This window comes from Scyliorhinus canicula, chromosome 1 (genome assembly GCF_902713615.1).
Source record: "Scyliorhinus canicula chromosome 1, sScyCan1.1, whole genome shotgun sequence".
Classification (NCBI taxonomy): domain Eukaryota; kingdom Metazoa; phylum Chordata; class Chondrichthyes; order Carcharhiniformes; family Scyliorhinidae; genus Scyliorhinus; species Scyliorhinus canicula.
This window is the reverse complement of record NC_052146.1, coordinates 309,262,567-309,276,511: the sequence shown is the minus strand read 5'-3', so window position 1 is coordinate 309,276,511 and position 13,945 is coordinate 309,262,567. Positions and strand designations below refer to the sequence as shown.

The window sequence follows — 13,945 nt, the reverse complement described above, 5'->3', positions numbered from 1 at the left end:
GGTTAACGTGCAGGTTCAGTCGGCAGTTAGGAAGGCAAATGCAACGTTACCATTCATATTGAGAGGGCTAGAATACAAGAGCAGGGATGTACTTCTAAGGCTGTATAAGGCTCTGGTCACACCCCATTTGGAGTATTGTGAGCAGTTTTGGGCCCTGTATCTAAGGAAGGATGTGCTGGGCCTTGGAAGGAGTCCAGAGGAGGTTCACAAGAATGATCCCTAGAATGAAGAACTTGTCTTATGAGGAACGGTTGAGGACTCTGGGTCTGTACTCGGAGTTTAGAAGGATGAGGGGGGATCTTATTGAAACTTACAGGATACTGAGAGGCCTGTATAGAGTGGACATGGAGAGGATGTTTCCACGTAGGAAAAACTAGAACCAGAGGACACCATCTCAGACTAAAGGGACGATCCTTCAAAACTGAGATGAGGAGGGATTTCTTCAGCCAGAGGGTGGTGAATCTGTGGAACTCTTTGCTGTAGAAGGCTGTGGAGGCCAAATCACTGAGTGTCTTTAAGACAGAGATAGATAGGTTCTTGATCAATAAGAGGATCAGGGGTTATGAAGAGAAGGCAGGAGAATGGGGATGAGAAAATATCAGCCATGATTGAATGGCAAAGCAGACTCAATGGGCCGAGTGACCTAACTCTGCTCTCATGATCTTATGGACTATCTTTAACATCCAAAATTCTATCCATCTCTGCCTTGGCAAAAGCAATCATCAGCCTTGTGGGGAAACATCATCAGAGCTGTTAAACCCTCTAAGAATTGAATACTTTTTTCAGTGAGATTACTTCTCATTCTTCTGAAATGGGATTATACTCCACGTTTCCCATCAGTCCAGGTTCCTAATTCTCCTCCTCTGTTAACAATCCAGGCACACAGCCTTCTCCGGCAGGACTTTGAGAAGATATACCCAGCATTCCACAAGTTCTGCTCCATCCGTGAGGAGTTGGATCCTTCCGGAATGTTCCTCAACAATTACCTGGAAAAGACCTTTTTCTGAGTGTGATTTTTCACTTGCTTCTCCAACAGTAAACAAGGTTGTTGTTGTTGAACGTGTTCATATGATTCCTGGTGTTCTGTCTCTCTTTGTGTACGTTCCAATAGGTGGCCAGGAAGTGTGTGTGTGACAACCCACTTGTCAAGAAGCACCACACAAGACTGTTTTCCACTAATTGCGCACTGAAAACAGCACTGAGGGCAACAGAGTGACAGTGCCAATTCCTCTTCAAAGCCATTTATATAAACCACAATCCATGGCTTCCCTTTTACACAGTGCTCAACAATGGTGTGTTTCTTTCAATGAGTGGCTGACTGAATATCTACATTCACAAATACATTGAGGTGGCAAGCTGGGACAAAGCAGGGGATTGAGTTTGAGTGGACAGATGCTTCACAAGGTGGATCATCACCACCACGACCGTCTCAAAGGCTATGAGGGATGGCCAATAAGTGATGGCCTTGTTAGTGATGTTCACATCCATGAGAAATAGAGTGAGGATGCTGTAAACTCACCATCAGTTATTACAAATATACGGATCATTTATTTGACCATACGTTATAAGAATCAGTGAAAGTCAGATTGCTGGAGCAATAGCAAGGAGAAAGCAAGTTAAAGAAAAAACTTCCTCCATTGTCACAATAAAAACCGTTTATACACGAGCTGTTTCATGGAGCTGGGTTTGACAATAAAACCCTGTATTTCCACGATGGATTGATGCTATTACTGTCCTCAGGAAGGCATTAGAAAAAGGCCCTAACCAGATTGAGCGAGAGCAACATTGACCATGGGTGCGGACCACAGGAACTGACCAGTGGGCAGAGTGACCAATGGGCAGAGTGACCAATGGGCAGAGTGACCAATGGGCAGAGTGACCAATGGGCAGAGTGACCAATGGGCAGAGTGACCATGGGCACTGGCCAGGCGCAAGCCGACCATCAGCATCCACAGAAACCTTGGTCAGCTCAATTGGCCATAACAAACATCGGCGTGACCCAAATCACCCGCGCTCAGCTCCCTGGGGCTCCACCTGTGCTCAGCAGCACCCCCCACCCCCCTGGCCCTGACCACCCTCACCACCCCCCTGGGTCTTGCCCACGTTCAGCACCCCCAGGTCCCTCCCACGTTCAGCATCCCCAGGTCCTGCCCACGTTCACCACCCTCCGGGCCCCGCCCACGTTCACCACACCGGCCCCGCCCATGCTCAGAGCCCTGCGCCCCACCCATTTTCACCACCCCCGGGCCCCGCCCACATTCACCACCTCCGGGCCCCGCCCACGTTCACCACCACACCGGTCCCGCCCATGCTCAGAGCCCCGCCCATATTCAGCACCCCCGGGCCTCGCCCACATTCACCACCTCCGGGCCCCGCCCACGTTCACCACCACACCGGCCCCGCCCATGCTCAGAGCCCCAGGCCCCGCCCATGTTCAGCATCCCCCAGGCCCCGCCCACATACAGCACCCCTGGGGCCCGCCCACGCTGAGCCCCGGGCTCCGCCCATGCTCAGAACCCCAGGCTCCGCCCACGCTCAGAGCCCCAGGCCCCGCCCATGTTCAGCACCCCCGGCCTCCACCCATGTTCAGCACCCCTGGGTCCCGCCCACGCTCAGCACCCCCGGCCCCCACCCACATTCAGCATCCCTGGGGCCCGCCCATGCTCAGAGCCCCGGGCTCCGCCCACGCTCAGAGCCCCAGGCCCCGCCCATGTTCAGAGCCCCAGGCTCCGCCCACACTCAGAGCCCCAGGCCCCGCCCATGTTCAGAGCCCCAGGCTCCGCCCACACTCAGAGCCCCAGGCCCCGCCCACATACAGCACCCCTGGGGCCCTGCCCACGCTCAGAGCCCCGGGCTCCGCCCTGGTCAGTGTCCTTGAGACTGGAGCAATTGTTCCGGCTGCGTCCTGAGCAGGTGGACTTGTTTTTCGGAATGGTAGAAGTATTGTCCTTGTCGATAAGACATCTCCTGGGTGCTGAACCACTGCTGCTCCTTAAACTCGGGGAAGAAGAAGGGAATTTCCTTTGCTGCAGATTCTGGCGAGTCTGAGAGGTGAAAACATGAAGCAACAATCAGAACACAACTGACGGGGGACATTTCAAAACTTTCTGATCTGACAGCGGAGAGAATGACCACGGGGCGGGATCAGGGTCAGAGAGAGCTCAGGGAACCTGACTGTTCAACCTCTGCTTACTCACCGATCCTTGTTCAATGGGTTTAGATTTATAGCAGCCATTCGGCCCATTGTCGAGGGACTGTTTCTTTGAAATAACAATCCAACTAACCCCATTCACCAGCTTTGTCCCCATGGCCCTGTGCATTTTATCAAACATCAATGAAGGTAGCAGCTCAAACCAAGATTCTGGTTCCCACATCCTCCACCAGCACTGGGAAAAATCTCCCCACAAGGAAATCGCTCCCGGCTCTCTATGTACAACCCGTCCGGCTTGTACAAGTGCCATTTCTCCCAGAGCTCCCAATATCCCAGAAATCTAAAGGCCTCCCTCCTGTACCAACTCTCCAGCCAAGCATTCATGTGTTTTATCCTTTTTTATATGTACATACAACTTCAGAAGCTACTCAGCCTCTCGAGCCTGCTCCAATATTCAATAATATCATGGCTGATGTGATTGTAACCTCAACCACACATTCCTGCCGACCCCGATAACCTTTCTCCTGCCAACTCCCGATGACCTTTCTCCTGTTGACCCCTGATAACCTTTCACCTGCCGACGCCCCAATGACCTTTCTCCTGCCGCCTCCCGATGACCTTTCTCCTGCTGACCCCAATAACCATTCTCCTGCCGACCTCTGATAACCTTTCTTCTGCCAACCTCCGATAACCTTCCTCCTGCTGAACCCGATAACCTTTCACCCTCTTGTTAATGAAGAATCTCTCTCGTTCTGCCGTAAAAATATTCACAGATTCTGCTTCCTCTGCCTTTTGAGGAAGAGAGTTCCAGAGACTCACCACCCTCTGAGTGAAACATTTCTCCTCAACTCTCTCTTAAATTCCCAACCCTTTATGTTTAAACCATAACACATAGTTCTGGATTTTCCCACAATTCCTCTCCACATCCACCCTGTCAAGACCGCTCTGGATCTGAAAGGTTTCGATTACATAGAACATAGAACAGTACAGCACAAAACAGGCCCTTCGGCCCTCAATGTTGTGCCGAGCCATGATCACCCTACTCAAACCCACGTATCCACCCTATACCCGTAACCCAACAACCCCCCCCTTAACTTTACTTTTATTAGGACACTACGGGCAATTTAGCATGGCCAATCCACCTAACCCGCACATCTTTGGACTGTGGGAGGAAACCGGAGCACCCGGAGGAAACCCACGCACCCACGCGATTGAGTCGCCTCTCACTCTTACTCCAGTCGATACAACCCCAACCTCTCCAACCTTTCCTCATAAGACAACCCGCTCATTCCTGGGATTAGTCTAGTAAACCTTCACTCAACTGGTTCGAACACATTTACATCTTTCCTTCAATAAGGAGACCAACACTGTACACAATACTCCAGATGTGGTCTCACCTGAGTCAGCGATGGCGGTATAGAGGTGAGCGTAGCTGCCTTCCCAGCAGGTGACCCGGGTTCGATTCCGGCCATTGCAATAACAAATTGGAAATTTCTACGGGGCTGGTTTAGCACACTGGGCTAAATCGCTGGCTTTTAAAGCAGACCAAGGCAGGCCAGCAGCACGGTTCAATTCCCATACCAGCCTCCCCGAACAGGCACCGGAATGTGGTGACTAGGGGCTTTTCACAGTAACCTCATTGAGGCCTACTTGAAATGGAAAAATGAAAATTGCTTATTGTCACGAGTAGGCTTCAAATGAAGTTACTGTGAAAAGCCCCTAGTCGCCACATTCCGGCGCCTGTTCGGGGAGGCTGCTACGGGAATTGAACCGTGCTGCTGGCCTGCTTTGGTCTGCTTTAAAAGCCAGCGATTTAGCCCTGTGCTAAACAGCCCCTTGACAATAAGCGATTTTCATTTCATTTCAATGCCCTGTACAACTGAATCATAACCTCCCTACTTTTGTAATCAATTGCCCCTCACAATAAACAAGAACATTTCATCAGCTTTTCGAATTACTTGCTGTGCCTGTATTTCTATACTAATTTGCCCGTGGCACTGGGAGTAATCTATAGAGATTACTAATTTTGAGGTCTTGCTGACTAATTTTCTATCTGACTCCCTAAATGCTGACTGCAGCACCACATCCCTCTTTCTACCCATGTTGTTGGTAGCAATGTGGACCATGACGGCTGGCTGCTCATTCCTCCCGCTGAGGGCACTCAGTGACACCAAGGACGAAACACAGCAGCCTAGATTCACCTCGAGACCATTAACTGTTGAATCATCTTTGCCCTTCCAGCTGCCTTCTTCAACTATACTGCCGAGCACCCCGGTCCTCCCCTGCCCGTATAGTTGAGGCAGCCGTGGTGTCGACGAGGACTTGGCTCTGCTCCCCCCCCCCCCCCCCCCCCCCCTCACCCGGTCGGTATAGCTGAGGCAGCCGTGGCGTCGAGGACTTGGCTCTGCCCCCCCCCCCCCCCCCCCGCCCCCGGTACAGCTGAGGCAGCCGTGGCGCCGTGGCCTTGGTTCCGGCTGCACTCCCCACATAAACCATCTTCTTCAGCAGACTTCAGAAGGGAATGCTGATTGGAGAGAGAGCTGCACTCACAGGAATCCAGCACCATCTGCCTGCTTCTTTTGTAATTCTCTGGTGGTCAACCGTTCCCCCTCTCCCGCCATCCTCTTCAGCTGAGGGTTGACCACATCTGTTAAGGGGCTGCCCACAAACTGTGGAACCTCCTGGCCTGCACTGCAGTAACAGCAGCTGCTGGTCGAGTTCTGAACCCTGGAGCTCAAGCTGTGGTTAGTGACAACACTTCCTGTACAGCAAGTCCCCGCACAGCAACAGTGAGGCCGGCCCAAGCCTTATTACTGCTATTAATGAAGGGCAACAATAAGGGCAGGTAGAAGTTGAAGATAAACATTCAATTTTGTTTGGGCTTCGGAGGTCGAGGAAGAATGTTACCTGGCCCTCTACTGATCACTCACTGAAGCCCTGTATGAAGGGAGCCCGTGTCCAGGGATCCTCACCTGAGCCATGTGTGGTGTTCCTGGTATCCGTGAGCCCATAGTTGCCACGGATGGATTCCGGGGCAGAGTAGCGAGCTCGGAACACCCTGGTGGGCCCCATCAGCTGGCGCCAACGCAAGATTGCATCTTCCTGAGCCAGGATGTACGCTCTCATGGGACCACTGCCAAAGAGAAGAGAAATGAACAGCAAGGTGAAAGGCAGGGCAACTCTGCCAACATCTAGGCAAAGGAAGCAGTGCCCAATGCCAGTCTTTGCAATACCACCATCAGAAATCTGGACTGTCGATTGTAGTGCCTGCAAAACCTACCTGGTCATGAACTCCACCACTCGCTGATAGAAGAATCTACCTACAAACATCAACATCAGGAAAAAACGGAAAAGAAAATTATCCAATCAACAAGTATCGTCCATTCTACGAAACAGAACCTTAACATCTCACTTTAAATAAGGCACTTCTGACAGTGCGGCACTCCGTCAATACTGCCCCCTCTGACAGTGAGGCACTCCCTCAGCACTGACCCTCTGACAGTGCGGCACTCCCTCAGTACTGACCCTCTGACAGTGCGGCACTCCGTCAATACTGCCCCCTCTAACAGTGCGGCACTCCCTCAGTACTGACCCTCTGACAGTGCGGCACTCCCTCAGTACTGACCCTCTGACAGTGCGGCACTCCCTCAGTACTGACCCTCTGACAGTGCAGCACTCCCTCAGTACTGACCCTCTGACAGTGCGGCAATCCCTCGGTACTGACCCTCTGACAGTGCGGCACTCCCTCAGTACTGACCCTCTGACAGTGTGACGCTCCCTCAGTGCTGACCCTCTGACAGTGCAGCACTCCCTCAGTACTGACCCTCTGACAGTGCAGCACTCCCTCAGTTCTGACCCTCTGACAGTGCAGCACTCCCTCAGTACTGACCCTCTGACAGAGGGTCAGTACGAAGGAAATGCTGCACTGTCAGTACTGCACCTCCATCAGTACAGTGCTCCCTCAGTACTGCCCCTCCATCAGTTCAGTGCTCCCTCAGTACAGCCCCTCCCTCAGTACTGCCCCTCCATCAGTTCAGTGCTCCCTCAGTACTGCCCCTCCATCAGTTCAATGCTCCCTCAGTACTGCCCCTCTATCAGCAATAAAAATAATCTTCATTGTCACAAGTGGGCTTACATTAACACTGCAATGAAGTTACTGCGAAAAGACCCTAGTTGCCACACTCCAGCACTTGTTCGGGTACACAGAGGGAGAATTCAGAATGTCCAATTCAACGAACAGCACATTTTTGGGACATCTGGGAGGAAACCGGAGCACCCGGAGGAAACCCACACAGACACAGGGAGAATGTGCTGCCTCTCCATCAGTAAGGATCTCCCTCAGTACTGCCCCTCCATCAGTACAGTACTCCCTCAGTACAGCCCCTCCATCAGTACAGTGCTCCCTCAGTACTGCTCCTCCATCAGTACAGTGCTCCCTCAGTACTGCCCCTCCATCAGTACAGTGCTCCCTCAGTACTGTCCCTCCATCAGTACAGTGCTCCCTCAGTACTGCCCCACCATCAATACAGTAATCCCTCAGTACAGCCTCTCCATCAGTACAGTGCTCCCTCAGTACTGCCCCTCCATCAGTACAGTGCTCCCTCAGTACTGCCCCTCCATCAGTACAGTGCTCCCTCAGTACTGCCCCTCCATCAATACAGTAATCCCTCAGTACAGCCCCTCCATCAGTACAGTGCTCCCTCAGTACAGCCCCTCCATCAGTACAGTGCTCCCTCAGTACTGCTCCTCCATCAGTACAGTGCTCCCTCAGTACTGCCCCACCATCAATACAGTAATCCCTCAGTACAGCCTCTCCATCAGTACAGTGCTCCCTCAGTACTGCCCCTCCATCAGTACAGTGCTCCCTCAGTACTGCCCCTCCATCAGTACAGTGCTCCCACAGTGCAGCCCCTCCATCAGTACAGTGCTCCCTCAGTACTGCCCCTCTATCAGTACAGTGCTCCCTCAGTACAGCCCCTCCATCAGTACAGTGCTCCCTCAGTACAGCCCCTCCATCAGTACAGTGCTCCCACAGTACAGCCTCTCCATCAGTACAGTGCTCCCTCAGTACTGCCCCTCCATCAGTACAGTGCTCCCACAGTGCAGCCCCTCCATCAGTACAGTGCTCCCTCAGTACTGCCCCTCCATCAGTACAGTGCTCCCACAGTGCAGCCCCTCCATCAGTACAGTGCTCCCTCAGTACAGCCCCTCTATCAGTACAGTGCTCCCTCAGTACAGCCCCTCCATCAGTACAGTGCACCCACAGTACAGCCTCTCCATCAGTACAGTGCTCCCTCGGTACAGCCTCTCCATCAGTACAGTGCTCCCTCGGTACAGCCCCTCCATCAGTACAGTGCTCCCTCAGTACAGCCCCTCCATCAGTACAGTGCTCCCTCAGTACAGCCCCTCCATCAATACAGTAATCCCTCAGTATTGCATCTCCATCAGTACAGTGCTCCCTCAGTACTGCCCCTCCATCAGTACAGTGCTCCCACAGTACAGCCTCTCCATCAGTACAGTGCTCCCTCGGTACTGCCCCTCCATCAGTACAGTGCTCCCTCGGTACAGCCCCTCCATCAGTACAGTGCTCCCTCAGTACAGCCCCTCCATCACTACAGTGCTCCCTCAGTACAGCCCCTCCATCAGTACAGTGCTCCCTCAGTACAGCCCCTCCATCAGTACAGTGCTCCCTCAGTACAGCCCCTCCATCAGTACAGTGCTCCCTCAGTACTGCCCCTCCATCAGTAGTGCTCCCTCAGTACAGCCCCTCCATCAGTACAGTGCTCCCTCAGTACTGCCCCTCCATCAGTACAGTGCTCGCTCAGTACTGCCCCTCCATCAGTACAGTGCTCCCTCAGTACTGCCCCTCCATCAGTAGTGCTCGCTCAGTACTGCCCCTCCATCAATACAGTATTCCCTCAGTACAGCCCCTCCATCAGTACAGTGCTCCCTCAGTACTGCCTCTCCATCAGTACAGTGCTCCCTCAGTACTGCCCCTCCATCAGTACAGTGCTCCCTCAGTACAGCCCCTCCATCAGTACAGTGCTCCCTCAGTACAGCCCCTCCATCAGTACAGTGCTCCCTCAGTACTGCCCCTCCATCAGTACGGTATTCCCTCAGTACTGCCTCTCCATCAGTACAGTATTCCCTCAGTACTGCCTCTCCATCAGTACAGTATTCCCTCAGTACTGCCTCTCCATCAGTACAGTGCTCCCTCAGTACTCCTCCTCCATCAGTACAGTGCTCCCTCAGTACAGCTTCTCCATCAGTACAGTGCTCCCTCAGTACTGCCCCTCCATCAGTACAGTATTCCCTCAGTACTGCCCCTCCATCAGCACAGTGCTCCCTCAGTACAGCCCCTCCATCAGTACAGTGCTCCCTCAGTACTGCCCCTCCATCAGTACAGTGTTCCCTCAGTACTGCCCCTCCATCAGTACAGTGCTCCCTCAGTACAGCCCCTCCATCAGTACAGTGCTCCCTCAGTACAGCCCCTCCATCAGTACAGTGCTCCCTCGGTACAGCCCCTCCATCAGTACAGTGCTCCCTCAGTACAGCCCCTCCATCAGTACAGTGCTCCCTCGGTACAGCCCCTCCATCAGTACAGTGCTCCCTCAGTACAGCCCCTCCATCAGTACAGTGCTCCCTCAGTACAGCCCCTCCATCAGTACAGTGCTCCCTCGGTACAGCCCCTCCATCAGTACAGTGCTCCCTCAGTACAGCCCCTCCATCAGTACAGTGCTCCCTCAGTACTGCCCCTCCATCAGTACAGTGCTCCCTCAGTACAGCCCCTCCATCAGTACAGTGCTCCCTCAGTACTGCCCCTCCATCAGTACAGTGCTCCTTCAGTACTGCCCCTCCATCAGTACAGTGCTCCCTCAGTACAGCCCCTCCATCAGTACAGTGCTCCCTCAGTACTGCCCCTCCATCAGTACAGTGCTCCCTCAGTACTGCCCCTCCATCAGTACAGTGCTCCTTCAGTACTGCCCCTCCATCAGTACAGTGCTCCCTCAGTACAGCCCCTCCATCAGTACAGTGCTCCCTCAGTACTGCCCCTCCATCAGTACAGTGCTCCCTCAGTACTGCCCCTCCATCAGTACAGTGCTCCCTCGGTACAGCCCCTCCATCAGTACAGTGCTCCTTCAGTACTGCCCCTCCATCAGTACAGTGCTCCCTCAGTACTGCCCCTCCATCAGTACAGTGCTCCCTCAGTACTGCCCCTCCATCAGTACAGTGCTCCCTCAGTACAGCCCCTCCATCAGTACAGTGCTCCCTCAGTACTGCCCCTCCATCAGTACAGTGCTCCTTCAGTACTGCCCCTCCATCAGTGCAGTGCTCCCTCAGTACTGCCCCTCCATCAGTACAGTGCTCCCTCAGTACTGCCCCTCCATCAGTACAGTGCTCCCTCAGTACAGCCTCTCCATCAGTACAGTGCTCCCTCAGTACAGCCTCTCCATCAGTACAGTGCTCCCTCAGTACTGCCCCTCCATCAGTACAGTGCTCCCTCAGTACTGCCCCTCCATCAGTACAGTGCTCCCTCAGTACTGCCCCTCCATCAGTACAATGCTCCCTCAGTACAGCCCCTCCATCAGTACAGTGCTCCCTCGGTACAGCCCCTCCATCAGTACAGTGCTTGCTCAGTACTGTCTCGTAGACACTGTGGTGCCTCCTCTGTACTGCTCCCTCAGATAGTAAAGCATTTCCTCATCACAACCCACCGACAGGTTGATCCTTTGTAATTTCAATTCAACAAAAGCCACCCAAATTTCAGGTCCTGATCTTTAGAGACTCTAACCATCTCCCCCTGACATTCAACAGTATTTCCATCGCTGAATCCCCCAATTTATATCCTGGGGGTTAGCATTGACCAAAAACTGAACTAGTCTAGCCGTACAAGAGCAGGTCAGAGGCTGAGAATTCTGCGGTGAATAACTCACCTCCTGACTCTCCACAGGCTGACCGCCATCGGTAAGGCACAAGTCAGGAGTGCGATGGAATCCTCTGCCTTTTCCTGGAGGTCAGCTCCAACAACACTCAAACAGCTGCTTGGATGTGCTGAACTTGAGTTTTGCTGAAAAAAAAAGATACATGTCGCTGAAGCTTTTGTTTTGCACTCATTAAGACAACAATTTATGCTGTATAAGAAAATGCTGATTGTTTGGCAAATCGACACTGATGTAGAGGGGACAATAGTTGCTTGGCGCATTCTCCAAAGTAATGCCTCGATCTATTAGAGTTGACTTGCAAAACAATCAGCACCCTTTTTTAATGCAGTGTAAATTGCTGCTGTCTCTGAATTTTGGCATCTTTCCTGAGGAGTACAAGACAAAATGCTTCAACAGTACTGTCTCTTATTCAGCAACACTAAAGTCCCTCGACACCGTCCAGGATAATGATTGACACCCCATCCACCACCTTCAACACTCACTGCTTCCATCACTGACACAGAGTAGTGGCAGTGTACACCCTCTACAGGACGCCCTGCACCAACGAGGTTCCTTCATCAGATTTTCTAAGTTGTATTCAAGAAAGTTTGACATCACCATGTTCCCAGTCCGATGATGGTGGTGATGTCGCTGACCCTGGTTCTGGGGAATGAGGTGGAAGAAATGGATCAAGTGCCAGAATGGGAATATTCAAGGAAAAGTGATCATAAGGTTTAGAAAGATAAAAAGAAAATCAGAGGGAAAAAAAAGTTACTGATTGGGTGAAGGCGAACTTTAAAGGGGAGGAATAGATCTGGCCCAGGTAAATTGGGATCGAGGATTGAAGGGAAAACTAGAACGGTCGTTCTTTAAAGAGAAGATAGTTTGGTCACACTAGAGGCAGATTCTGACGAGGGGGGGACAGTTTGGACAAACAAAGGTAGAATCCAGTGGGTGATGAAAGTCATGACAAGACGAAGCGGAAAAAGGAGACGTGTGACAGATGTCAGGTTGACAATATAAACGAGAAGCTGGCTGATCATCAAAAGTTCAGAAGGGAAGTGAGAAAAGAAGCAAAATGAGAGTGTGAGAATGAAATGAAAATCGCTTATTGTCACGAGTAGGCTTCAGTGAAGTTACTGTGAAAAGCCCCTAGTCGCCCCATTCCGGCGCCTGTCCGGGGAGGCTGGTACGGGAATCGAACCGTGCTGCTGGCCTGCTTGGTCTGCTTTAAAACCAGCGATTTAGCCAAGTGAGCTAAACCAGCCCCTGCTGAGACTGGCAGCAACATACAAAGGAATTGAAAGTCTTCTACCAGGCAAATAAATGGTAAAATATTGCTAAAAGCAGGAATAGGTCCGAATGGGGCAAGAAAGAGGACTTACACTTGGAGAGAGGGCATGTGAGGTCCTAAGTGACCACTTTACACCAGTTTTTACCAAGGAAGATGTCAAATTTGTAGTGAGAGAGGAGCTAGCGGACACGTAGGATGAGCTAAAAATAGGTAAAAAGGAGATATTAGAAAGGCTGACTGTCGTGTAAAAGTTGCAAATTCACCAGAACCAGATCAGATTAATCGAAGGATACTTAGGGAAGTAAGGGCTGAAACTGCAGAACATAGAACATTACAGCGCAGTACAGGCCCTTCGGCCCACGATGTTGCACCATCCTGTGAAACCCTTCTAAAGTCCCTCTACACTATTCCCTTATCGTCCATTTGCCTATCCAAAGACCATTTGAATGCGTTTAGTGTTGGTGAGTCCACTACTGTTGCAGGCAGGGCATTCCGCGCCCATACTACTCTCTGAGTAAAGAACCTACCTCTGACATCTGTCCTATATCTATCTCCCCTCAATTTAAAGCTATATCCCCTCGTGCTGGACATCACCATCTGAGGAAAAAGGCTCTTGATGTCCACCCTATCTAATCCTCTGATCATCTTGTATGCCTCAATTAAGTCACCTCTTAACCTTCTTCTCTCTAACGAAAACAGCCTCAAGTCCTTCAGCCTTTCCTCATATGATCTTCCCTCCATACCAGGCAACATTCTTGTAAATCTCCTCTGTCCCCTTTCCAATGCTTCCAGAGGCAATGGTCTAAACCTCCTGGTCCTCCTTCGGTATGGAGGTGGTGGGCAATGGTCTAAACCTCCTTGTCCTCATTCGGTATGGAAGTGGTGGGCAATGGTCTAAACCTCCTTGTCCTCCTTCGATATGGAAGTGGTGGGCAATGGTCTAAACCTCCTGTCCTCCTTCGGTATGGAAGTGGTGGGCAATGGTCTAAACCTCCTGTCCTCCTTCGGTATGGAGGTGGTGGGCAATGGTCTAAACCACCTTGTCCTCCTTCGGTATGGAGGTGGTGGGCAAAGGTCTAAACCGCCTTGTCCTCCTTCAGTATGGAGGTGGTGGGCAATGGTCTAAACCTCCTGTCCTCCTTCGGTATGGAGGTGGTGGGCAATGGTCTAAACCTCCTGTCCTCCTTCGGTATGGAGGTGGTGGGCAATGGTCTAAACCACCTTGTCCTCCTTCGGTATGGAGGTGGTGGGCAATGGTCTAAACCGCCTTGTCCTCCTTCAGTATGGAGGTGGTGGGCAAACCACCTTGTCCTCTTTCGGTATGGAGGTGATGGGCAATGGTCTAAACCTCCTCGTCCTCCTTCAGTATGGAGGTGGTGCCAGAGGCTGGCCAGAAACTCGAGGCCAGTCGGTGGTGGCGGAAAAACTTTTAGAAGCAATAATTTTGTATAAAGTCAATAGTCGCTTGGACAATTGTTAAGGAAAGCCAGCATGGATTTCAGAGAAAACAGTGTTCCACTATTTTCACTGAATTTTCTGATGAGAAATCAGAGAGTTGATGAGGGTATCACAGTTGAT

The 13,945-nt window shown here is 51.8% G+C and overlaps 2 protein-coding genes across 4 annotated transcripts in view; one reads left to right on the top strand and one right to left on the bottom strand.

Moving 5' to 3' along the window:
- Positions 1–1,232, top strand: part of LOC119976704 (L-gulonolactone oxidase) — a 103,233-nt gene extending 102,001 nt beyond the window's left edge. Inside the window, exon 12 of the mRNA XM_038817418.1 lies at positions 879–1,232. Coding sequence (XP_038673346.1) covers positions 879–1,007 — 129 coding nt within the window. The 3' untranslated portion in view covers positions 1,008–1,232. The remainder of the gene's footprint in view (positions 1–878) is intronic.
- A 289-nt stretch (positions 1,233–1,521) lies between these two features.
- nme6 (NME/NM23 nucleoside diphosphate kinase 6) overlaps positions 1,522–13,945 on the bottom strand; it is a 29,156-nt gene continuing 16,732 nt past the window's right edge. Inside the window, exons 2-5 of one of the 3 annotated variants that reach the window (XM_038817444.1) lie at positions 11,086–11,219; positions 6,124–6,284; positions 2,828–3,044; positions 1,522–2,323 (exon numbers count right to left, since the gene is read on the bottom strand). In XM_038817444.1, coding sequence (XP_038673372.1) covers positions 2,866–3,044; positions 6,124–6,284; positions 11,086–11,219 — 474 coding nt within the window. In that variant the 3' untranslated portion in view covers positions 1,522–2,323; positions 2,828–2,865. Of the gene's footprint in view, positions 2,324–2,546; positions 2,700–2,827; positions 3,045–6,123; positions 6,285–6,431; positions 6,472–11,085; positions 11,220–13,945 lie in introns of those variants that run through there. The other 2 variants (XM_038817430.1, XM_038817437.1) reach the window with 2 other exon arrangements.